This window comes from Carassius gibelio, chromosome B6, assembly GCF_023724105.1.
Source record: "Carassius gibelio isolate Cgi1373 ecotype wild population from Czech Republic chromosome B6, carGib1.2-hapl.c, whole genome shotgun sequence".
Taxonomy (NCBI): Eukaryota; Metazoa; Chordata; class Actinopteri; order Cypriniformes; family Cyprinidae; genus Carassius; species Carassius gibelio.
The window spans coordinates 24,027,107-24,052,163 of record NC_068401.1 but is presented as its reverse complement, the minus strand read 5'-3'; the positions used below and the strand labels follow the sequence as shown (position 1 = coordinate 24,052,163).

General features: G+C 36.3%; 1 protein-coding gene across 4 annotated transcripts; it reads left to right on the top strand.

Moving 5' to 3' along the window:
- The first annotated feature begins 8 nt into the window (after positions 1 to 8).
- On the top strand, positions 9 to 24,605 carry LOC127959587 (alsin-like). 4 transcript variants are annotated; one of them, XM_052558847.1, is made up of 36 exons: positions 9 to 199; positions 917 to 987; positions 1,118 to 1,266; positions 2,594 to 3,618; positions 4,751 to 4,870; positions 4,982 to 5,129; positions 7,197 to 7,365; positions 7,551 to 7,647; positions 7,751 to 7,828; positions 9,286 to 9,480; positions 9,646 to 9,817; positions 10,431 to 10,620; positions 11,450 to 11,515; positions 11,728 to 11,890; positions 12,520 to 12,651; positions 12,737 to 12,865; positions 13,063 to 13,086; positions 15,745 to 15,815; positions 15,899 to 15,965; positions 16,047 to 16,249; positions 16,332 to 16,397; positions 16,498 to 16,596; positions 17,159 to 17,323; positions 17,447 to 17,558; positions 17,873 to 17,950; positions 18,219 to 18,352; positions 18,444 to 18,608; positions 19,563 to 19,680; positions 19,835 to 19,992; positions 20,081 to 20,188; positions 20,960 to 21,136; positions 21,235 to 21,280; positions 21,376 to 21,437; positions 21,528 to 21,677; positions 21,819 to 21,915; positions 22,748 to 24,605. In XM_052558847.1, exons 2-36 carry the CDS (start codon positions 971 to 973, stop codon positions 22,784 to 22,786), a joined length of 4,989 nt encoding a protein of 1,662 aa, XP_052414807.1. In that variant the 5' UTR covers positions 9 to 199; positions 917 to 970; the 3' UTR covers positions 22,787 to 24,605. The 4 variants fall into 4 exon arrangements, with proteins under 4 accessions (XP_052414807.1, XP_052414804.1, XP_052414805.1 ...); XM_052558844.1 differs by having other exon boundaries at positions 10 to 199; positions 4,691 to 4,870; XM_052558845.1 differs by having other exon boundaries at positions 10 to 199; positions 883 to 987; positions 4,691 to 4,870.
- The last annotated feature ends 452 nt before the right edge of the window (positions 24,606 to 25,057 follow it).

Genomic DNA, 25,057 nt, shown 5'->3' with positions numbered 1-25,057 from the left:
CATACAACAGCACCATAACCAGACTATAACAACTCATCCGATTATCATCTTCATCATAACCATCGCTCTGCTGTATTTCTGCTCTCATCACCGGCTTATTTTACATTTCAGATCAGCTGTTTCAAAAGCTGACAATATAAATTAAACCAAGAGTTATCCGCTTTCTGTCTGTCTGACAGCTTTAACCGGACATATCGAGGTAAGAATGAACGAAGCACCATATTTATTAGCTTGAATGATATTAAAGCAGCGAATAGAATGAAAATAAGAAATACTGTTGTCTTCTAGATACTGTATTATGGCTATACAGTGGTATTTTTCATTCATCAGCTATTTAACACGATCTCCACCTGTCGACGTGGATGTAATTCTAAATGTGTTGTGTTTTAATCTCATCAGACGTGTAGTTTCATATGAGACATAATTAGATCGATAAAGTAATCAGTCAGAATATTATATCTGATACGCGAATCGCACTGTGTCTTCCTTTTGCTTAAATGCATGTCATTTATTTATGACCAGCTAAACCTGCTTGACAGCTTGTATTTTAATTAACAACTCCGGAAATAAGTTGTTAATGTTCATTTTGGAAATGTATAAGACAGTATTCCAGATCTGTTGTTTATCAGTTCAGCTGATGATTTCATCACAGCTCTGTCACCTTTGGCCCTGATCAGTGTGTGTTTACACTGTCAGTTTTTGTAGGGATTTTTTGCTCGACACAAATTCTGGATTCGAGAACATTTCATTTACTTATTTTACAACTAAAAAGAAATGTAGCCTAGGTACAGAAATGCTCAGATGACCAGTTCTATGAAATATTGTCTCATGAAAATGAGCTTAAACATACGAGTCACTGTTGAACCCTTTGTTGTCATTCAGAAACTGAAATCAAACATCACCTGTTCCCTCACAGGACAATCATCCACAGCGACAAATGTGTCAGCTGTGATATGGGGAACGTTTAGAGATGGAGAAGAAGATAAAGTGAGTGTGTTCAAACACAGACTGCCTGCAATGTTGAACAATGCAGCATTTGTACATTTCTTAGTTCTTTCTTTAATTTTTTTTTGGTCTCATGACTTTTCTAAGAGTGTATTCATCACTGTGTCTGTAGTTGTGGTGCGGAGGATTGTTCTGGAGAGAGGGGACTTCTCCACACCTGGAGGGGGTATTCTTACAGCACCACACCAGAGAGGCTGCTGATCTCCCGGCCGGTGCTCCAGGCCGCCCTGGGAGCTAGACATGGCGTTCTGCTAGTAGAGGGTAATATGTTTATTATCCACACATGCAAATTTGGCTGGGAAACTCTGTAGAAGCAAAAAAACTAGTATTTGATGAGGACTTTGTTAACAGGTTAAAGTCAACATCAAAGTGGGTGCTATTTACATGGTCTTATTGTGTTTATTAAGTTATTGGGTGCAAAGAAAAACTGTTTTAGAATGTAATAACATGATCTGCCTTTGAAATGCATTGCCAAGCTGACATCATCAGTTGTGAAAAGTAGCACAGTGATTTAAGAGGATAGGTCACCGCATAAATAAATACTCATCGATTACTCACTCTCATGTCATTCCAAAACCTGTTTAACGTTAAATTACATTTTACGTTTGCATTTTATTTTTAGGCAAACTATCCTAAAAAAAAAAAAATTAGATAACATTTGGATACATGGAAGTGCTCTCAAGGTTGAGACAGCATTTTAAAAAAAGTTGTTCTTTTGTGTTATGGATATTTGTTTCACGAGAAAACTGGGGAAATTTTTCCTGTTCATGTTCACAGTGATTTTCATACTTTTTGACTCTTAAGACTGCCTCCATATAGGCTAAAGGTCACTCACACCAAGATATGAAGTCAACAACACAACAAGAATGATAACTATACAGAGGAACAATATTGCTTCAGTGTTTCAAAATGATTATTTTTATTTGATGAATTATAAAAATTTTGACATCCAATCAGAATCCACCTGACTTTAAAACATGCAAGGATTATGCAAGAGCAATAAACAAATCTATGTGATCAACTTCAACCCAGTGATGGATTAATATTGAAATTATATGATTTCATCGGCAGAAATGTTGTTCCAAGAAGAAATGATTGAATAAAGTTTTTGATATTTTTTTTCTTTGTGCACAAAAAGTATTCTTGTAGCTTCATAACATAATGGTTACAAAGATGAAATAAGGTCTTAAGGGTTTGGAATGACATGAGGGTGAGTCATTAATAACAGAATTTTCTCTTTTTTTTGGGTGAACTATCCATTCAAGGTATTTCTGCTGCATGTATGACAGAGCCCTTTTTTTTTAAGGAATGGAAACTTGGATTTTAGAAATTGAGAGGGGAAAAAGAAATATGATTTCAGTATACATCTTGATTTTACGTTAAGTTATATTATTTTAATATAATTAATTGAAATAATTAAGTCTTCCCGTGTCCAACTTGGAAGTGTACTGATTTCCCCTAGTTGACACCGGCCCCTTGGGGAAAAACCATTGCTTTAAACAGAAGGTAGTGAAAAGACTGTTGTATCTCATACATTTGTTATTATTATTGCAATCTAGAAATGTCGCAATTTATATGTTATATTTAGGGGGACAAGTCTATAGCTTTGGCGAGCTGTCGTGGAAACAGAACCAGACTTCATCAGCAGTGACTGAGCCTGTTTTGGAGGCGGTTCTTAGCGAACAACGTGTTGTTTTTGTGGCTGCTGGCTCCGCCCACAGTGGAGTCGTGACAGAAGATGGAAGAGTGCACATGTGGGGAGAAAATGCTCATGGCCAGTGTGGCCTATCAGGACTCTCTGTTATCCCTAACCCCACCCCTGTGGGTGTGCTCGACTCTGTGGCCACACCCCCTCAGACGGTGAAGATCCTGGAGGTGGCGTGTGGGGATCAGCATACTCTGGCTCTTTCAGCCAAACATGAAGTCTGGGCTTGGGGAAGCGGGTGCCAGCTGGGCCTGAACACTTCAACGTTTCCTGTCTGGAAGCCCCAGAAGGTAGAGCACCTTGCGGGAAGGCATGCATTGCAGGTGGCCTGTGGAGCTGCTCACAGCCTGGTTCTGGTGCGCTGTCTTCCCCCTCCACAAGAGCCTCGGAAACAAGACAAGTGCGCTCAGTGCCATCAGCTGCTGTACACTATGACAGACAAAGAGGACCACGTTATTATCTCTGACGGCCATCACTGTCCACTTGGTGTTGAGGTAGACAGCGGTGAGGAGAGGTCTGCATTAGAGGGCAGCCTAGATCAGAGCTCCCCTAAAGATCCTGGCCCATCCATGCCAGCTCAGATCCCAAAATCATCCACCTCCAGCACCAACCCTGAATTTCCTCCTCCTCCTGTGAGCACACCTGGCTCAGAACCCCAAAATCAGGTTCCTGCATCTAGCCAAGAATGTGTAGAACCAGCCATAGGAGACTCGTCGGAGCTTGAGGCTCCAGCCACAAATGGAGAGGTTTGTGTCGAAGCCTCAGAGTCGGACAGCTGTAGAGCCACAGGGGGGAAGTCCTCACCATATCCCGATGAGCAGGCAGTGAAGGCCTACCTTAAGAGACTTTCTGATCATGCCCTGGCAGAGCACACCACCAAGACTCCCAGCACGTCTCATTCTGCTCAGGTTAGTCTTAAACACATTGTCCAGCAAGCATTAAGCTGATAAATGAACACCAGTTTTGTTGGATTTATATATGTGGATTGTAACTTTTCTATATATTTAATTGGAACTTTTTCACTTTATAAAATAGTCCAATAGTTTTGAAAAAATGCATTTGGTATTAAAACAATAACAGTATTATAATTCTGGCTGATAATAATTTTTTTGTTATGGCCAATAACTGATAAAAGATCAATATTAAAATTCAGTACTATTGAGTAAATCTATTAATAATAAAACACCAAAAACTAAGATCAACAATTATGCAATTTAATAGATAAAAAAATACAGTCAAAGGGTACTATTGTGAAATATTGTTACAATTTCAAATAGCATTTTTATATTTTAATATATTTAGAAATGTATTGTGATGTCACGTGATCCTTCAGAAAGCATTGTAATGTACTGTTTTGATTATGAAAAATAAAACATTTCTTCTATTATTATTATTGTCCCAGTTAGAAAATGCTTGTGCTGCTTAATATTTTTTGAAAAACAAGTATACATTTTTTTCAGTGTTCCTTAATGAATAGAGAGATCAAAACAATAGGTTTTGTAACATTATAAATACCTTTACTCTCATTTTGAATAAATTGAATGCATTTTTGCCTTAACATTAACACTTAACAAACACTAAACGGCAGTGTATGCTATGATGCCTAAATTTAGTCGTAGCATTTCAGGACTGAAGTTATTTATTTATTTAGATTAAATATTTAATGCACATAATTCTTAAAAAACAAAAACAAAAAAACTTATTGATCCCACATTTTTTAACAGAAGTGTTTATATTTTAATATTTGTATCCAACTTTAATGTAAACAGTTAACTGTTAGCTCGTTGACATGCTAAAACCCTGTTTGATAAGTTGACATCTTCACCTGTAACAAATATTATAATAAAAAATAACTACATTTTTGTTTATTTAGTTAAAATATCACTAACCAACTAGTTGACTATTTCAAGCCATCACAAATCAAACTGTTTAATTGCTTCTAAAAGCACAGTTCTAGTTCCCATATGATTCTTATCACAGCTCTCCAGTGACCATGCTGATTGTTTCACCTCTGACCCCTTGATCATCCCGGTCGCCCAGTCTGTGACTCCAAAGGGCTCTGCGTTAAACAGCTTGATGGTGTCCTGTGCCTCTGCAGTGGGAGAACGTGTAGTGTCCACATACGAAGCTCTCTCTCTGAGAAAAGTTATTGGTTACTGGGTAAATAAATTTTTCAGTTTTTATATAGTTTGTTTACATGTTTGTTACATCTGCTTAAGCATCAAACCAATAAATTTTTTATGTGTTTGACCATATTATTTTGTGCTCCAGGTTCCAGGAGAGGGCCGCGATCGAGTAGAGGAGAGACTGCGTCAGGAGGAGCCCATGCAGGGGAAGAAAAGCTCCAGCCTGGGGGACATCCGAGAGGAGGAGGCGGAGCTCAGCCGTCGCCTGTCCCTGCCTGGCCTGCTCTCTCAGGGTACACACGTTCTCCTTCTCTTACACCAAATGAACCGTCTCCGTAAGTCCGCATGGGCATGTGTGTCTTCTCTTGAGTTTTCATTAGCATGGACTACTTGATGAGCATCTTGCAAGTTGCAAGTTCTGCCTCTCTCATCCATCAGCTCATTGCACACTTGGTGTTTCTGCTGCAGAGGCTATGAATAACTAACAACTCCATTCCTTTTTTGTGACAAATTTCATAAATATTTAAAGAAAATGGTCTGCTTTTTTAATCATCTTGAGTGTAGAGAGTCTGCCGTTTAGACGCATTAGAACCAGAAGAATGATTGCTATGAATGTATTCTTTTATTAGCTGAATCTGTTCAGTTTAATCATAATCCTATGCAGTGTGTTAAGACTTAGTGCATTCAGTTCAGAGTAAAACCCTGCAAATCACTGCCTGGCCAGTTTTTGCTCACAGTAATGTGTTTGTTAATGGTAATGGTTGTATTGCCATGGCTCTCCAAATTTCTGCCGATGGCACTTGTGGACAGGTTTCACATATTTTGCTGTTGCCATGGTTACAGACATTGCAGAGTTTGAGGTGAAGGAGTTGGCATCCAGCGCAACAACTGAAGGTATTTCTGTGTAGTTGCAGCTGTAAAAAGTTTTCGATTTAGAGGTGGATTTCAGCTCAAACTGTAATTCACCCAGACGGGTTACTTTACATCACTTGAGGTTTTTTATTTTACTGTTGTTTTTCTAATTCTCATTGTCGTTGGTTATCTCTATTAAAAACATAGTAATACTGTAAATCAGTAATACAAAATGTGTTTTAATTGAATTTTTGAATAAATAAAGGGCAGTATAACAATTTCTTGAAATGTATTTTAATAAGGTGTAACCGAAATGCTTAATGTTACAAAGAAGCTACAAATTTGTTATTTCTGTTAATCAAAACATCCTGTAAAAAGTTTTTCACTGGTTTCCACAACAAATATTGAGCAGCTAATATTGATAATAATAAAAAATGTTTCTTGAGCACCAAATCATCATATTAGAATGATTTCTGAATGATCATGTGACACTGAAGTCTGGAGGAATGGCTTTGCCATGACAGTAATAAATTAAATTGAAAAATATATTTAAATACTAAAGTAATTGTAATAACATTTTACAATATTACTGTTTTACTGTAGTTCTGAACAAATAAATGTAGAATTAGAGAGTTAGTGAGCATCGGAGGCTTCCATAAACATTAAAAAAAATCTTACCAACCAAAATTTTGAATACTAGTGTAATGTTTTAAGACCATTTCAAATTAAATAATGTAATATACATATACATAAACACACACATACTACTGTACTACTGTGTGTCCTTCTGGTTTCTTGTTGACAAACAGGTTTTAAAATGCATGAATATCTTTCCCTCTTTTAATATGCATAATCAAAACAAGTTCAAGTCTCTAGTGTGTCAGAAACTTTCTGCTCTAGTGATTTGCATGTGTATAACATTACTTACATTTAGTTTGCTGAGTGAGAGATTGTGATGCGAGGACTTTTTGAGGTCTCTCTTGCTGAGCCTGGTGTGTTTGTCTAAGTTCATAAATCAGCTGAAGCTCGATGCACAGGCTAGAGAAGACAATGGGTGCCAGCTACCTGCAACACACTCACCCTTTCTCATCTTCTCACCCCCAACAATGTGACAGATGGACCCCGATGGGCCTGGAACATAACTCAGCACGGCAACAGTCTGTGTGTGTCTTGTTTGTGTATGCACCTGTCCATACTGTGTATATATGTGTGTTTGTGTGTGTGTTTTGCAGAGAGTTGAATTGGAGTTGGCCGAGTCTGTGGGTCTGCGTCTGTGCTGTTAAATGATTCATGTGAATTTTCCCTATGCTGTTTGTTTGTGTTTATATGGCAGAACCGAACTAATGCATATTCAATGAGGGACAAACTGCCTTGAGTTGCAGTTTCTTATGCTCTGTCATTTTGTGTCTTAGTTTGGATGTGGACCGTGTTCTGCCTCTAGTTATTGCTGCTCCAGATTTCTTTAAATGTGTTTTATGTTGTTTATTCTCATGTTCCCGTTCTCTCAGTGTCTCCGCGTCTTTTGCGGCGAACGAGCCGCTCCCGTGCACAGGCCGTCCCGCTCGCTCCAGGAGGCATTCCTGAAGCCGATGCCCACCTGCTTTCTTTGCAGACAGAAGTGTGGAGCTGGGGACGTGGCCAGGAAGGGCAACTTGGACATGGAGACCTCCTTTCCAGGTCAGAATCCTCCCATCAACAGAGCGGCCCAGTCCTGCTCCTGCACACTCTCTTCTCTAACCGCTCATGAGTTACATAAGATTCCAGCACTTTAAATTATAATGTGCTCTGCTAAAATGAGGACAGACTTATTAGGTGCATTACAGAGGAACACAATGTGGTGATTTCCTTCTCTTTCCTTTCAGACCGCTGCCTGTCTGTGTAAAGAGTCTGAATGGTAAAGAGGTGTTGAAGGTGGCTGCAGGTGCTCTTCACTCTCTCGCTCTGACCGCCCAGTCACAGGTGTTACACTTCACATGCATATCCATGGCTGTTCTCTTGAGCGGTGAGTCTGTATTAGTATCATTCGCCATATAAAGTGTGTGTGTGTGTGTGTGTATGGCAGGTGTTCTCATGGGGCTGCAACACTTCTGGACAGCTGGGACACATGGAATCCCCCACCACCCTTCCAAACTTAGCCAAGGTACAATATATGCTAATTTGTACATAAAACAGAAAAATATCACAAGAGGGAGGAGAATAAAATATCCTGCCTTTTGAAATGGTTTAAAAGGGTTGGAAATATAAAAATGCTCTCAACAAGAAAAAATAAAAAAATAAAAATATTTTTTTGAATTATCTTTAAATACAATAATAAAATTAAATATGTAGTTTTTCTATGTATATATTCTACACTCCTAAGAGTTTGAGAGTAAATAATACAATTGTATTAGTAATTCAAATTCAACAAAAGAGTAATTTTTTAGATAAAATGTTTACTTTTGAACTCTTTTCATTCATCAAGCAATCCTGAAAAATATGTATCATGGTTTACAAATATTAAACCGCATTTATGATTTCATGTGATATTATATGAATACTGGAGTACTGGCTGCTGAAAATGCAGCTTTGTCATCCCATGAATACATTACATTTTAAAATATATTAAAATAGAAATCAGTTTTATTTCACATTATTACTGTTTTTACTTTATTTTTGAGCAAATAAATACAGCCTGGGTGAACATCATTCTTACCAAACCCCTTTGAGCAGTAGTGTAGTTAATATGACGTTTTTCTTTATATAACCCATTTTTCCATACAGTTTATTCATTCAGTTTGTCTATCCATTTGTAACATAACACTATAACAACATGTTTTTACTTACATGAATGTATATAATTAAGATTTTCAGTTGTTTTTAACTATAGCCTATTAAAATTATATGACAGATTAACACTAACAAATGTATGACTACTGTATTAAAAAATACTTAATCGTTTTAGAGCACTGATACATTAAACCTGTGAGCATCAGCTCATGTTTTCTTCAGTTTCTTAAGGTGTTAAAAATGGAGGACAAGTGCATATGTCATGAAAACACTAAATATTATTGACAAGGAAGAATAATAATAAACAAAATAATTCATATCAATAGGATATTGTTTGTGATGTTATTGATATACAGTACCAATGACATTTTAATGTGCAATCGTATAATCATGTTATAGTAAATCATCAGTGTTCAACTGTTTAGTGGATTAAAGGGATAGTTCACCCCAAAATAATAATTCTGTTATTATTTACTCACCCTCATGTTGTTCCAAACCTTTAAGAGATAAGACCTTCATTCATCTTAGGAGCACAAATGAAGATATTTACGCTTTATGTACTACGTTTCTGAGCCTTGATCGAGGTAGTACCCTTGCTGTCTATGGAGGGTCAGAGAGCTCTTGGATTTCATCAAAAATATCTTAATTTGTGTTCTGAAAATGAACGAATGTCTTACTGGTTTGGAACAACACAAGGGTGAGTAATCAATGACCAAAATGTTTTTGGGGTGAACTATCCCTTTAAGGCCCTTGCAATTGCCCAAATTTGTGTTGACAACATTCTGATTCATGACTGGTTTGCTTTGTTTGTCCTCTTTTGTCTTCGCACAGCTGTCAGATGGGATTCGTGTGTGGGATATTGGGGCGGGGCAGCAGCACACTCTCTTATTGGCTGATGGAGATTGTATCCAGCCAATCCTGTACTACAGTGGGCAGCAGGTGAAAGAAGTGATGGAGCAAACTGAGGAAGACGAGCGGACAGGAGAGTACACACAGCAACCGGTGCTGCTGCCCTTTTGTATGAATGTGAGTAAGCCTTGTGCATTATTTATTTTTTTTATAATAAATATTACTCAGTCATTACTAGTTAATGTTGAATACTGCTGTGTTCTGAATCCTGTACATTGATGCTGTATTATTTATATGACTTGTAACAACACTTTTCATTGTGTGTGTGTGTGCTTGTGGTAGTTGGGCTATGTGAGCAGTGTGTGCACAGGAGGACAGACATGTGCGGCGCTGACGGATCGTAATGTAATGGGTTTTATTGCCAGTCTGCATGAGCTGGCGGCCGCAGAGAGAAAATATTACTGCAAACTCAGCAATATCAATAGTCTTCTGCTCCAGCCACTGCTTAAGCTGGGTATGACAGTGTGTGATGATAAGAATATTGTTTTGTACTCTGATTTAGACTTGCATTAGCATATTTCCATTACAGCCCTGAACGAGCTGTACAAGTATGGTGTAATTCAGTGGCAAGACTAGTGGAAGTGAAACAGCTGAATCATTTCGAGTTCCTAATTATTGTTAACTAAAAATACAACTAAAATAGTAAAGAAAATTTTTATTTTTTTGCATAAAATAAATAATAACTAAAATATAAAAACCTAAACTTATTTAATTTTCATAAAATAATCATCTTAACTAAATAAAATTAAATGAATAAATAGTATAATAAATAATATATAGAAATGAAAAATTGACAAAACCACAACAAAATGACAATTTAAAAAAATATATAATTAGTAAAAGTATGTTTAAAAATGTAATTTAATTCAAAATAACAACAAAGTAATAATAGAACACTGGTAAGCTATAATATAATATAATACTTAAGTATTTTTGTGGTTAGAGTTATTAGAAAGTTTGTCGTGTTATATGCAGAAACAAGAAACAATTAAACAAGAAATGATTGTGTGTCTGTGTCTAATTAATTATTTGTGATAATTATGTATTATTATTTTTTTTACTCATAGATTCCCTAAGCTCCTCCCTCGGTCAGTCCTCTGCAGGGCTTCTGCAGAATCTGATTGGACGATTGGGCCGGCTGTCTCAGCTCACGGGTCAAAACTCGGCCTCTCTAACCTCCGTCCTGCGGCGTTCACGTGATATCCGTGGCCTTGTTATTATTGATGATGCACAACTGTTCCTCGACACATATTCAGAGTAAGCATTCAGCACACACACAATTAAAGAAAGTGAAGGCATGAAGTGGTTCCTTTGGAGATGACATGTTGGTTGTTGCTGCAAGGAGAACATGTCATTCAAAACAGAATTAAAATTCTCTTGTAGACATGCTCTAAAGTTCACAGTGCAAAACTTCTTCTCCTAGCCATTTAGAGCATAGCTGCAAAAATGAATCATTTAGAAACTGTCGGTTGGGATGTCACAATTTAATATTCAGCCATGTTTGAATACAAATGTTTATTAAGTGTTCAGTCTAGTTAGGACAAACTAGATGAGCGCCATTATTGTAACCTGACGTGGTCCTGAATTTCAAGATGTTTTTAGTTCTATTCTCTCAGGAGCTGGACTGAATTAACTTCTGAATCAAAAGTAATATATTCAGGCATCAAATAGATTTTATAATTCTAATCTGATGTGTAATTGAAAATCTTCAAATGTATTTAATCAGAACCTCGGTTGGTTCTTTAAGTTGTTCAAAATAAACTTATGTAGCCTTGAGATTTATTTTAATGTGTTGTCCTCATTTCATCTGATTCCTTTCGGGCAGTTTTCTTAGTGGGACGATGTTCAGAGTGTGTAACGTCCTGGAAAACCTGGAGTAATCAAAATGAGAAGCTTAAAATTCATGGAAATCTGTGTTGTCACAGATTAACCAGAAATGTCTATAAGTGGCTGCATTCTCTATACAGTCATTTAAATGTATAAATTGTAAAAGTCATGGGAATGTATTGCTCAGAAATGTTGTACCCTCCTTCTCAAGTCAGCTCAGTTGTAGTAATGTCCTTATTTTTGTAATTGTGTTGTACAGGTACTGCTCTGTAGTTGGTGATCTCTTAGTCATGGGAGGATTTCAAGCCCTTGTCAAACCTTGTCAGTAAGTAGTATATGTGTGTGTTAAACCCTGTCCCAAGTGCTTTCCTAAGCCTTTGCTGTCCAAGGAATCCAGAGTAATAATAACATATGGAGAAAATTGCAAGGGAATTATTCGCTATTGCTTATGAAATGTTCGTCTTTCTATATTTACTGTACAGATCGACTTTTATTAATGTGTAAGTAAAGAATCTCTCTGTCTGACTCTGTTTGAAGCGATGTGTTTGGCAAAGGGGCCGAGCTTGTTCAGAAGTTATCTGACTGTTGTGAAGAGGGTTTGCCCTTAGCGGATATTCTGGCGCATCTCTTTTACCTGCCCATAAAACACCTGCATGAATATGGACGGCTGCTGCTCAAACTGGCTACCTGCTACGAGGTGGTGGGTACTCGCTAGAAACACAGAAACTACTTTTTTATTTTTGGTCACACTTTATATTAAGGTCATATTCTCTTCATTAACAAACCATTTACTACGACTTTTGCCTCTATAAACTCCTAATCTGCTGCTTATTAATAGTTAGTAAGGTAGTTGTTAAGTTTAGATATTAGGTAGAAGTAGGAATATGGTCATGCAATATCAATATGTTGATAAAAGGCATGCTAATAAGCAACTAGTAAATAGTGAGAATTGGTCCCTATATAAGCCATATTAAATATACATGACCATATAAAACCAAGTTAGATTTTTTTTTTGTAATGTAATATATATATATATATATATATATATATATATATATATTGAATTTTTAGCTTATTTTGTGTATATGCATAATATATTATATTCTTTCTATTTTTTTTGTTTGTTTATTCATATGTTGCTTATTGCTTATTTTATTTATTTCCTCAATTATTTATTGCTTATTATGCGTTATTCTTTTTTTTGTGTGTATGTGTGATTTAATAAAATGTGTAATTGTATTCTATAATAACAGGACTGGCCATAGATTTTCACTCAATACACCGTTCGCTACATAAAGTCTCACTGCTGTGTGTGTGTGTGTGTGACAGAGTTCTGTGGATTATCAGAAGCTTCAAGATGCCTGCTCAAAATATGAATCCATGGATCTTCATCTGAAGAGGAGGAGGAAGGATGCCGAGTACACTCTCCACTTCTGGAAGAGCTTTCCTGGAAAGATGAGCGTGAGTCAGGCCCTTAGATGCACTTTACCGGACAGCCAGGTGCTCTTCCTCTGGCTGGTAATCAAGAGTTCTCCTCTTCCTTCAGGACTCTCTTCGTAAACCGTCTCGGCGGCTGATCTGTGAGAGCAGTAATAAGGCTTTGACCCTTCAGAACGCAGGCCGTTTTTCTGTCAACTGGTTCATCCTTTTCAACGATGCCCTGGTTCATGCACAGGTTTGCCCTTCTTTTTACACTTTCATTTCACCGCCATTTCAGTATCATTTCTGCTTTATCTCTGCCTGTTCTGTTAATCTCATCCTTCTGTCCTTACGCAATGCTTTCACTTCAGTTTTTTATTCGCTTACAGGGCCAAACTAACAATCTGTTTCCAAAGACTGGTGTTTTAGTGATGTTTATCTTTGTTTCGGTAGGGCATGGTCCCCTATAAGAGTCTTGTAAGTATGGGCTGTACGAATGAAGAGTTTCCTCCATAGCATACTGTCCCCTAGTGCCCACGGATGCACCCTACAGCTGTAGTGTTTGTCCAGTGCTGTTGTTAAGGGAATATTCGGAGATTAAATAAAACTAGTGCTGTCAAATGATTAATCGCATTCAAAATAAATGTTTTGTTTACATAATATATGTATGTGAACTGTGTATATTTATTATGTATATATGAATACGCACGTGCATGTAAAAATATGTAATGTTTGTATATTAAATATAGTTATTTATAATATAAAAAATATGAATATAAATGAAAATATTTTCTATATATACTGTATTTGTGTGTTTTTATATATACATAGTAAATATACACAGAACACGCACATTTATTATGCAAATAATCGCAATCAATCGTTTGACAGCACTAAATAAAACTTTTATTTAAAGCTTGGGGAAAATTAGGGGTGCTCCGATCACGATCGGCCGATCGTTATGCGCATCTCGTCAGTAAAGCCGGTTTTCTAATCAGCGGTAAATTCCATCAGGTGCGTGATTTCACATAGAGCAGCTGTTACTACACAGAGCCGTTGTTAATAGAGAAGATGCGTAAATCCACTTAATTTTCAGCGTTTATTGGCACATCTTCTCAGTTAAAAACGGCTCTGTGTGGTAACAGCTGCTCTATGTGAAATCACGCACCTGATGGAATTAACCGCTGATTAGAGAACCGGCTTTACTGACGAGATGCGCATAACGATCGGCCGATCGTGATCGGAGCACCCCTACAGAAAATAACTGACACATCTTACAATTTAAAAAAAAAACAAGAAGAAATGTCTACATTAATCAGTGACATTTTAGTCGTTTTTATTAATATTTTGAAGAGTTTTTATTTTTATTTTGCTGTTTTCCTTTTGATTTCAGATAATATTTTAGTAACATTGTTTTTTAAGATGATTTTTTTTCCTGCTACATTGCTTTATTAATTGTTATTTCAGTTTTAGCTATTTTACTACATCAAGGTAGCCTAAATTAAATTGAGAAATTTTGCCTTGGCTAGTTTTTTTTTTTTTTTAAGGTTCAAATGTTTTTTTTTTTTTGTGTTTTTTTTTTTGTTAACTACAGTATAATAACCCACTTAATATGAAATAACTCTATAACAAGTCACTTTGAACTGAAACTACATTTCAAGGTGTATGAATTTTTGGTTGTGTGTTACTTAATTCTTGCGGATGAAGATATTGTCCCCTAAAAAGTACTTTACTCATAGTTTCGTCAGTAACATCATATTATGACACTTGCATCAGCATCGGTGCGACTGTTTCATATTTAAATCTTTTTGTTGCACTGTGCAATCTTTCCATAGACTTACATTTGACATGCATTACTGGACAAACTGATGGATGCGTCAGGATGATTTTCTGTGCTCACAGATGCTGTCAAAAGAATTTCAGCTGTATTTAACTCTGAATATTCCTTTTAAAGAGTCTAATTGATTACAATTACCTAGTATCTGTAATATCCCACAGTGAACCTCAGTTTTAGACTCTGCCTTTGTCCAAAATGTCTCGGTCCTATGTGATATAGCCTAAAAGCATAGAAAGATGACAGTACAGTACATCTGGTTGGGTTCATTCCAAGGCTTCCTGCTTGCAAACCCTTTGTAAAAGATATGTACCTGATTGTAGTAAGGGGCATGTTGTGCTGGATGGTTTTATGTTGAACAGTAGTGATTCTGTTTAATGCCGAGTCTTGTCGTAGTGAATGTACTATTGAGTATTTGACATGATAATCCATTATCTTCCTCCCTGTTGTTTTTCCTCCATACCTTTCACAGTGGGTGTATTTGTCTGTTTTTCGTTTCATCAGCATTATCCCTTTCCGTTCGAAAAGTGCAAAATGTGCTTCCGAAAAAGAACCATATGTTCAACATTTTATACTTTAAAATAAAAGTTGACAACCTACGAACTCTGTAAACCAGTTGACAGTTGGTTTATGTTTGACACGTACTTGTTGCGTTTTTTAACAAATATTGTAAAGCAACAAACTTTTCACCATCATTATTATTAATTCTGTGCACTACTTTAAATTTAGTAATTGTAGCGTACACTGCCACTCAGTTTTTTAAAATTAAAGAATGTTTTTAATCAAGAAAACAATGCCTTAAATGAATCAAAAGTAGCAGTAAATACATTTACATCATTTTATATATATATATATATATATATATATATATATATATATATATATATATATATATATATAATTTTTTACCTAAATATTCAGCAGCACATCAGTGTTCAACTGTAAAAATTATAGAAAATGTTTCTTGAGCACCAAATCAACATATGAAAATGTATTCTGAAGGAACAAATAATTTACTTTTTAAAATATATTCAAATAGTGAAGTAATAATTGTGAAAATTTTATTTTTTACTGTAAGCACTGTAATAATGTTTTACTTTTGTAGTTAGGTTTTATTTTAGCAGCGTTATTTGTGTTTTTAACAACTAGTTTTTAAAGATCTAAATGAGGTAGAGGTAATCTAAATGAAACGAAGCAAGGAAATGCATGCACGTTTAATTGATGGTACTGATATATTGTGCATCAGTAATCAAGAGTGAACAGAATTGTGTACAATTTATTTTCTGCGTGCTGTTTTCTAGTTTTCCACTCATCACGTCTTCCCATTGGCTACATTGTGGGCGGAGCCTATTTCTGAGGAGAACACAGGCCTGTGAGTGTGCCTGTCATGTTTATTAGCTTAATATAATTATGAAGTGTTATGAAGAGTTATGAAGTTTGCGTGGTTCTCTGCAGATTTGGTTTAAAGGTGACTTCACCTGAAGAGAGCTTCACTCTGCTGGCTTCGTCCCCAGCTGAGAAGGTATGCCTGACTTGACTCAAAATGATGATTTACAGAAAGCTGTATAGATCGTTAGTTAAACCGTGATGTCCTGATTCCTAGGCAAAGTGGCTGTGTTCTATAAAGCAAGCAGTGGAGCAGGCACTCGGTGGACTGGGGCATGATGGGATACCTCCTTCTACTGGAGTAACGCAGAGAGCAGATCCGCCCATTTCAAGGACAGCATCATACACATTCTACAAAGACAGCCGACTCAAGGAGGCCACGTATGAGGGCCGATGGGTCTCAGGGAAACCCCATGGACAGTAAGCCATTGGAGGAGGAATTGTGGGTGTAAAAGTCTTCTTAAAACTTGGAAGATGATGATTGGCTATGTCTGTGTTCTAGGGGTGTGGTCAAATGGCCCGATGGACGAATGTATACAGGGACATTCAAGAACGGCCTTGAAGATGGGTTAGTGACAACATTGTTTATTGATTTTTTCAGATTATTATGCTGATGTCTCCTACTTTCTAGATGTGTGGAGATGTTTTAACTATTGTTTTCTTTGCAGTTTTGGAGAGTACATTGTGCCTAACAAAAACCTGAACAGCTGTGATCATTACCAAGGGCAGTGGAAGGATGGCAAGATGCACGGCTTTGGAACATTGAGGTTTGCGGTTGTGTTTTTAGTTTTGAATATTAATTTTCTGTATGTGAATGTGTACAGTACCATTCAAATTTTTGGGGTCAACTTTTTTAATGTTTCATTTAATGTTTTGTAGGATGTCTTATATGCTCACCAAGGTTGCATTAAAACAGCTATAATTTGACATATTACTAAAATAACTGTTTTCTGTTTTAATATTTTGTTAAATGTGATGCAAATCTGAATTTCCATTATTTTTTGTATTTAATTTTTTTCAGTGCAATTTTCAGTTATCCTGTCTTAATGTCACGAGATCCTTCAAAAATCACTCTAATATCTTTATTTGGTATTCATGTAGCAATGTTTATTATTACAATTGAAGAAAGTTGTGATACATTTTTATTAGGATTCTGTGATGAATAAGAAGTTCAAATTTTTTTTTTTTTTGTCATTAATGACATTACAATGTCATTACTGTCAGTGCTCAATAAGGGTATTTAATTATTTATAATAAAAAAAAGAAGTCTTACTAACCCGAAAATTTTGAATGGTACTGTTTGATGACGATGTGTGTGTGTGTGTTCAGATACGCCTCTGGGGAAATATACGAGGGCTCGTTTCTAGATAACATGCGTCATGGTCACGGGATGCTGCGGAGCGGGAAGCTGAACTCCACTTCCCCCAGTGTCTTCATCGGCCAGTGGCAGTATGACAAAAAATCCGGCTATGGAGTTTTTGATGACATCACCAGGTATGCGAATAGATGAGTGAATTCACAAAATGATTGCAGCACTTCTTTGCCATGCAATGTGAAATGCTGAAATGTAAGTCGAGTGTGTGTGCAGATGTGTATGCTAACTGTGTTTTGTGTAAGAGGGGAGAAGTACATGGGCATGTGGCAGGATGATCAGCGTCAGGGAAACGGAGTTGTTGTTACTCAGTTTGGTCTGTACTATGAAGGTGCATTCAACAACAACAAAATGATGGTGAGATTGACATACACACATTTGGTTTTATTTATGTGTGTGACACCATGCTGTTATTATTGCTTTAATAACACATTTACTACATATTCAAAATAATTCAAATAATATTTTTTTTGCACACTGAACAAAAGAAAATGTAGCTCCTTTTTTCCCCTGTAGTTTCCACACATTAGGTTTCATTGCCTTTGCGGTGTGTTTTGATTCTACAAAAAAGATCAAACTTGACGCACACACTCTATCTCAATTATTTTTTAAGTAAGAAGAAAGAAAAGCTCCAGTGGAGTAATTTTAATAGTTATTTGTTTCTCTCCAAGGGAACGGGGGTGTTACTCTCTGAAGATGACACTGCATTCGAAGGGGAGTTTTCAGAAGACTGGACACTAAATGGAAAGGTGCACAACTGTTGCCAATGTTACTGTATATTTTCAGTATATTGCAATGATTCTGATCATGTGACACTAAAGACTGGAGCAATGGGTGCTGAAAATTCAGCTTTACCATCACGACAAATAAATTACTTTTTAGAATGTTTTAAAATAGAACATTTTTAACTGTAATAAAAAAATAGTATAATAATAAAACTAAATAATAATAATGTCTAATATAACAAATGAGATTAACAGCTGTTTTTTGAAAGCCTGTTATCATATCTTTCTGCAGGGCGTGTTGACCATGCCGAATGGAGACTACATTGAAGGCTCTTTTAGTGGGGTTTGGGGAACCGGAATAAAGATGTCAGGTTCCTACTACAAACCCAGCCTCTACGACTCAGACAAGGAGAAGACTCATGCACTGTAAGAGTGCGTGTTGATCTCTGTAGCACAGTTACATTTTAAGAGACTTAATCAGTGTTGATGGGGAACCGATGTGTTTGTGCGATTACAGTAAACTGGGCAGGTTAGCAGTTCACTCTGAAGAGAAGTGGAAGGCTGTGTTTGTGGAGTGCTGGAACAGGCTAGGTTGTGATTCTCCCGGACAGGGACAAACCACTACAGCGTGGGACAACATCACCATAGAGCTCACTGTGAACAGGAGACAGGAGAGAGACAGGTACACAGAAGAAGTTGATCCGTTCCAAAACCTCACTGTGCTCATTGATCACTGTCTACTAGTGCATGAGGAACTCCCCAACACTCACAGAGTATTACAGCAGAGTCTGATGTTAACATGATGCTAAGCTAACAAATCAGTACTTTAATAAGAACAAAGATAAAACATCATACTAGGGGCGGGTAATGGTTCATATCACATCACAAAACAAAACATAATTTATTTAATTAATCACAACTAGGTAATGCCCATTTTTGATAAACTAGTGAATTGATAAATGAATCAGATTTAATTTTATTTTTATTATTATTACTTTTTTTTTTTTTGATGGGTGCAAACATATGGAAGTCCATTCCTTCCACATAAGAAGATTCTTGACACAGTCGAAAGAATGAGATCCTAATTTATAATTATGAGATGTGTCAAAATTGTGACATAAAAATGATTATGATCAAAAATCTTTTTTGTTACCATTTCAACTTTGTGTCAGTTATGAGATAAAAAGTTGAATTTGTTGGATAAAAGATTTTATTGATAAGATAAAGGGTCCACGTGTGGTAAAATGTTTTTTTTTTAATCTTCACATTACCTAAGAGTTACATAAGATATAAAAAGTTTTTGAAAAGACTTTTCATGTCATAATTCTGACTTTTTATTCTTACAATTATCACATTTATTGTCATAATTGGAATTCGTTTCTTATTTGGTGGAAATGAGGTTCCACACTAACCAAATTATTTCTAAGAAATGAATATACATGTAAATAAAATATTTATAAACAGTGCGTTTTGGGATAGCCTTTTCTGTGAATATCTGCAGTTCTACCTTGTATCTACTTATTTAGATGTGCTTGAAATGTTTTATCTAGGAGTCTCCCAAAGTTTGGAACATGAATATTGAATGTGTCATTTTAAAATGTATAGCTGAATGTGTGTGTGTGTGTGTGTGCTTCAGTCCAGAGTTGCTGAGTCGCTCTCATCACAAAACGCTGGAGAGTCTCGAGTTCATTCCTCAGCTTGTTGGCCCTGTGACGTTAGAGGTGTATCACACAATCCGTCTGTACCTTGTCAAGGTATGCATTACTTTAGGACACTCCTCAATGAACTAACACTGATTAGATTAGATGCAAGTTTTTCACTGCACATGTACAACCTTATCTACAAACACAATATTGTCTCTCAGTCATTCCAGTGTATTTTGTACCTATGATATGTCATTGACCCCAGGCATGTGATACCCCACTGCATCCTCTGGGTCGGCTGGTGGAGACACTGGTTTCGGTGTACCGTATGACATATGTTGGTGTCGGGGCCAACCGTAGATTACTGCCCCAAGCTGTCAATGAGATCAAGTCCTATCTCAGCCGCATCTTCCAGCTTGTCAGGTACAGTAAGTGTGTTAATTCAAGACAAACAGCAAAGTCTGTTTTATACACTGTTTCCATGAATATTTATGTATGTGTCTGTGTGTAGATTCCTCTTTCCTGAACTGCCAGAAGAAGGATGCTCACTGGCCGACCCTCCAAAAGAGAAAGGCGGTTCAGATCCTGCTGGGAAGCAGCTGGGGTCTCCTAAATCTGGGTACGTAAGATGACTCGCTTATGAGAAAAATAATACATAGCACACTAAGGGTTGTGTGGTTTGACCAAACCTTGATATTAGAGTATGAGTAATTTTATTTTATACAATTGCTATCTATGATTTATATCACAATTATAGTGAAAGCAAACAAAAAATGTTATACATTAAAACAGCACAAAATAGGACCTATTTTTGATAATCTAGTGAATTTATAAATTAAAAGCACTTCACCGATTTTATTATTTTCTCCATGAAAGCCAATTTCCACCACGTAATAATAAAAAAAAAAAAACATTTTTCATGCTTTGGTAAATCATAATTAGGACATAAAAAAGCAAAATTATGAGATAAAAGTTTTGAATTGACAAGATTCTGACATATTAAGTATTAATTATGAGATAAATTTATATTATGACAAAGCGTAATTATGAGACTAAATAATAGTGAAATAATTTGACATGACAGTTATGAAATAAAAACGTTAAATTGACGAACAAAATTATGCGATTAAGTCATAATTAGATAATTGAAAGATTAATTGAAATTATGACATACTAATGTCATAATTATGAGACAAACTGAAATTGACATATTAAATCATAATTATGAGATAAAACATTTAAATTAACAAAAAAAGTCAGTCAGTTTTTTTTTTTTCTCATAATTTCAAATTTTTCTGTGTTTTTATCATCTGTTGTCTTTAATGTCTTATTTTTTAGCAGTTACCTGATGTATTGTCTTTGTGTGTGTGTGTGTGTGTGTGTGTGGCAGGTGTGTGGTCAGTGGCTCTGCTCTCCTCCTGCCGGTGCTGTTGGCCCGTCTCTATCCTCCTCTCTTCACTCTCTATGCTCTAGAGAAAGAGAAGGAGGATGATATGTACTGGGAGTGTGTGCTCCGACTCAACAAACAACCAGACCTGGCGCTGCTCGCCTTCCTCGGGGTGCCACAGTGAGTGTGACACACAGAAATACACTGAGAAATACATTCACTAGATTTGATTGTCCTCTAGTGATCAATCTTACTGCCACTTATACCTGTTTTCATAGGAAATTCTGGCCTGTGACTGCCTCAGTACATGGAGAAAAACAGCAGGTAGTTAAATATGTCCTTTTATAAGAGACTTTAAAAGTCCCATAAATCTGTGGATCATGAAGCAGTATTCATGGAGGTTTTTTGTGGGTATGTAGGTTCTCTCGAGCACTAAGGATGCCTGTTTTGCCTCAGCCGTTGAGACTTTACAGCAAATAAGGTTGGGGATTTACATAAATTTCTGGCTAATAAAGTTTGTCATTTTTCTCGGGTAAATAGTTTTAAGGTTGTTCTCTTTTTATTTCGACAGCACAACTTTCACCCCCTCAGACAAGCTTCAGGTCATCCAACTGACCTTCGAGGAGATTACCCAGGAAGTACTCGCACTTCTGAAACAGGATTTCTTGTGGTCTATGGATGACCTGTTTCCTGTCTTCCTCTTTGTTGTTCTGCGTGCACGGTAAGGATGTGATCACAAGGTTTCTAAGGACCCCATTTAGAATAAATTAATTTTTATTTGCATATGCTTTAGCACAGAAAATAACATTGTTATAAAAAGAAAAAAGGCATGGTTAGTTGACATAGCTGTTGTTCTCTACAGGATAAGGAATCTGGGGTCAGAGGTCAGCCTCATCGAGGACCTAATGGATCCATGTATACAACATGGGGAGCATGGCATCATGTTCACGACACTCAAGGTATAGTGTAATAGAAAAGTTTTTGTTTACATAGTACATGTTTGTGCACTGTGTATATTTTTTATGTGTATATTATAGTATATATAAATACACACATGCATGGATAAAAAAAAAAAAAAATCAGGTCAAAGTTGTCCTAAGACAAGAGCACATTTTGGTTTTAGGTTTTAAGACAACTTTGATGAAAGGTTTTGATTCTCTTCAAATGTTGACAAGGGTATATATATATATATATATATATATATATATATATATATATATATATATATATATATATATATATATATATATTGCCAATAGTGTATGAAGCATAGCTCACACAGAAGATATTTTTAAACTAAGAAGCTTTTTGTTGGTCAACACAGTAAAATCTATGTGGGCAATTTGACCCCGTTGCGAAGCCTGTGTGGGGAAATATTCCCCCTCACACAAAATTCCAGATTACATGGATTCCTGTCAAAAACACAAAAATTAGTCAAACATCAGTAAATGTGACCACACTTTAGAATGTAAGGGTTTAGTAACAGACAGCCAATCATAAACTTCATCAGTGCTAATTTCAGAATTTTAATTGCATTAAATATCAGTATTAAACTTTAAGTATGCATTTGCTTCGTACAGTTGCAGCAACTTTTATGTCATGTGTTCACCATTGAGAGAAAGTCAAGTCAAGTGATAAAAATGCTGCAAACGTGCGTTGTCATCTACCATTTAAAGTAATTATCCTCATAAATATGAAAATAATCATGTTAGCTCAGGGCTTACAAATATACAGTGTGAAATCAGTGTGTGTACCAATTGCTGTTCTGAAGCCCTCCTCTTCCTCACGCAGGCATGCTACTATCAAATCCAGCATGAGAAGATCACGTAATCAACACAATCTCTCCAAACCATCTGGTAAGGCAGTGGAATGACTGACAAACAGACCAGCCAATCAAAGTGTTCAAGACACAAAGTGGGAGGAGCCAATCATGTTCAAAGCCTGGATCACATGGCTGAGGAGGATGATTTCTTTGGAATCGGAGCTCTCACACTAAAACTTTATGTGCAAATCCGTCTTTGGTTTTGCAATTATTAACATTTATTCTTTACATTTTTGCATCTTTCTCACTCAGAAAGCCATTATAGAGGCTTTTAACTGCTGCCATTTCATAATGTTAAAGATATTTATGTATTCCAGCTCAGTGTACTTTTATTAAAGGGCCAATGCTTTGTTGGCTCAGAATTAATGACATTCAAGAGCAGCATGTCATGATCACCTTTCCCTCCAAGCACACACTGGTCGATCCAGTGTCAACTGTCAACTGATGATGTATGAAGTTCATAAGTGTACTGTAAGACTTCTGAAATAATGGTCATCTACCTCTGTCTTTGAAGTAAACTGCTATATTAATTTTCCTGATCGTATTATATCATTCAGTGCAAACAGCAAACTGCATTGGACCTAAATCATGAATCTGTTCACATAAATCAAAAAAAAAAAAAAAGTGCGCCTTAATAATGAATGTGCAAGAAAAATCACAAAATACAGACTTTAACTTTTAATGCTGACTTCTGATCCATTTGGAGCTTTCAGAACCAACTGCGCAGGGTCGGTGACCTGCTTCTTTATGTGCAAGTCATTGTTCACAAGCTCTTTGTCCAGCCAAATTGAATTTAGGATTGAAATGGTTGACACTAAGCCGAGGTCAACACATTTTTTGTTCTTTCTCTATGCACTCGCACAACAGTTTTGTTTTACAGCACTCTTCTTTCTGGGAAGTATTTTTGTGGTCAGTTTACTGAAATTGTTCAAGTCGTTATTTGAGAAAATGGTTGGAAATAGTTTCAGCTCTCCTCTATATATTTGAGTATCCGTCTGCAATGTTTGAGTTTTTTAGTGAATGTCACTGGCACACTGGAAGAAGACGTTGAAGATCTTGCTCTGTGAATAACCACAACACTCAAGATTTGCATGCTGAGCTTAAGATGTATTTTCTGCATTTGGCTGTTTTGGCAGTTATTGCAGAAAGGTCACTCGACATACGCAAGCACTGTGGTATCCAATGTTAAAATCAGTTCTTTTTTGTGAAGTATTCTGAAAAGTGCCTCTGACAGTGTTATGGACTTGTGCCATTACATCTCTGTACCCAGCAATAGCTTCGAGTTGAGTCTCACGTTTAAAAGCTCAGCCGCCTAATACATTATTTCTTTTATTGACATTGTTTTATTTATTTGATGGTTAGATCTGGCTAAAGCACAGATAATCTGAGCGATGTAGATAATCTGCAGAGTATTTCACGTTCAGAGCACCAGAAGGATGGTGGGTTTGAATTAAATGGTCACAAAACCCATTTCCAAGGATCAGAGATCAGGATTTTGATGCTTGCGTGTGATTGTATGTTACTAAATGTAATCGTGAAAACTGTAATGACGAAGGACTGTTGACGTTTACAACCATTAACACTCGAGGTGTTGCATGAATACCATAGTTCATGTTGTACTTTGGGTTCAGGAAGGTATGGTTTGTACTTCCACTTCAGTTTTTCCATGCTGAGCCAAGGTGTGCATATTAACCAGTGTATGAATGTATGTATGTGTGTGCAAGTATGTATGAAGTTTCTGTCATTTTTGAAGAAAACTGTTTGTTCCAATTGTTTACTGATTTGTAATTCAGCTGGATGGCAATAAACAATGATTGGGAATTGAAATGGTGATCATCAGTATTTTATTAGGCCTTTATTACAACAACAAACACAGCAATAACTGTTTTTCAAAACTTTATTGGTTGAACAAGTCAAAAAGTTTTCTCGCAAATTAGTTCTGCAAATCATTTGGTGATGGGGTCAATGGGTTTTAGATCACATTTAAGTGGCATTTATATTGGTATATTTCCACTGTCAAGCTGGCAAAAACATGTTCACCAGCAACTGTTGAACCCTTCCACTGACATTTGTTTTTGCAAAAATAATTACAGTCATACTTCATTTGCATAATAGCAATTGTATAATAGCTTCTTGTTGCAAACTAGCACATATTTTGATTGGACGCTTGACCACTGATGTCGACAACAAATGAAGAAGCAATGGTAAGTGTTTTTTCTTTCTTATAAAAGTTCATAAACTTATTTATTTGCCATCCTATGCCTGATTAAATGGTTTGT

Bases quoted from the DNA above. Each gene is read 5' to 3' on its own strand.
- LOC127959587 (XM_052558844.1), top strand. The intron at 12,866-13,062 runs GTTTGCCCTTCT...TTGTTTCGGTAG, and splicing joins ATGCCCTGGTTCATGCACAG to GGCATGGTCCCCTATAAGAG. The intron at 18,353-18,443 runs GTAAGAGTGCGT...GTGCGATTACAG, and splicing joins AAGGAGAAGACTCATGCACT to TAAACTGGGCAGGTTAGCAG.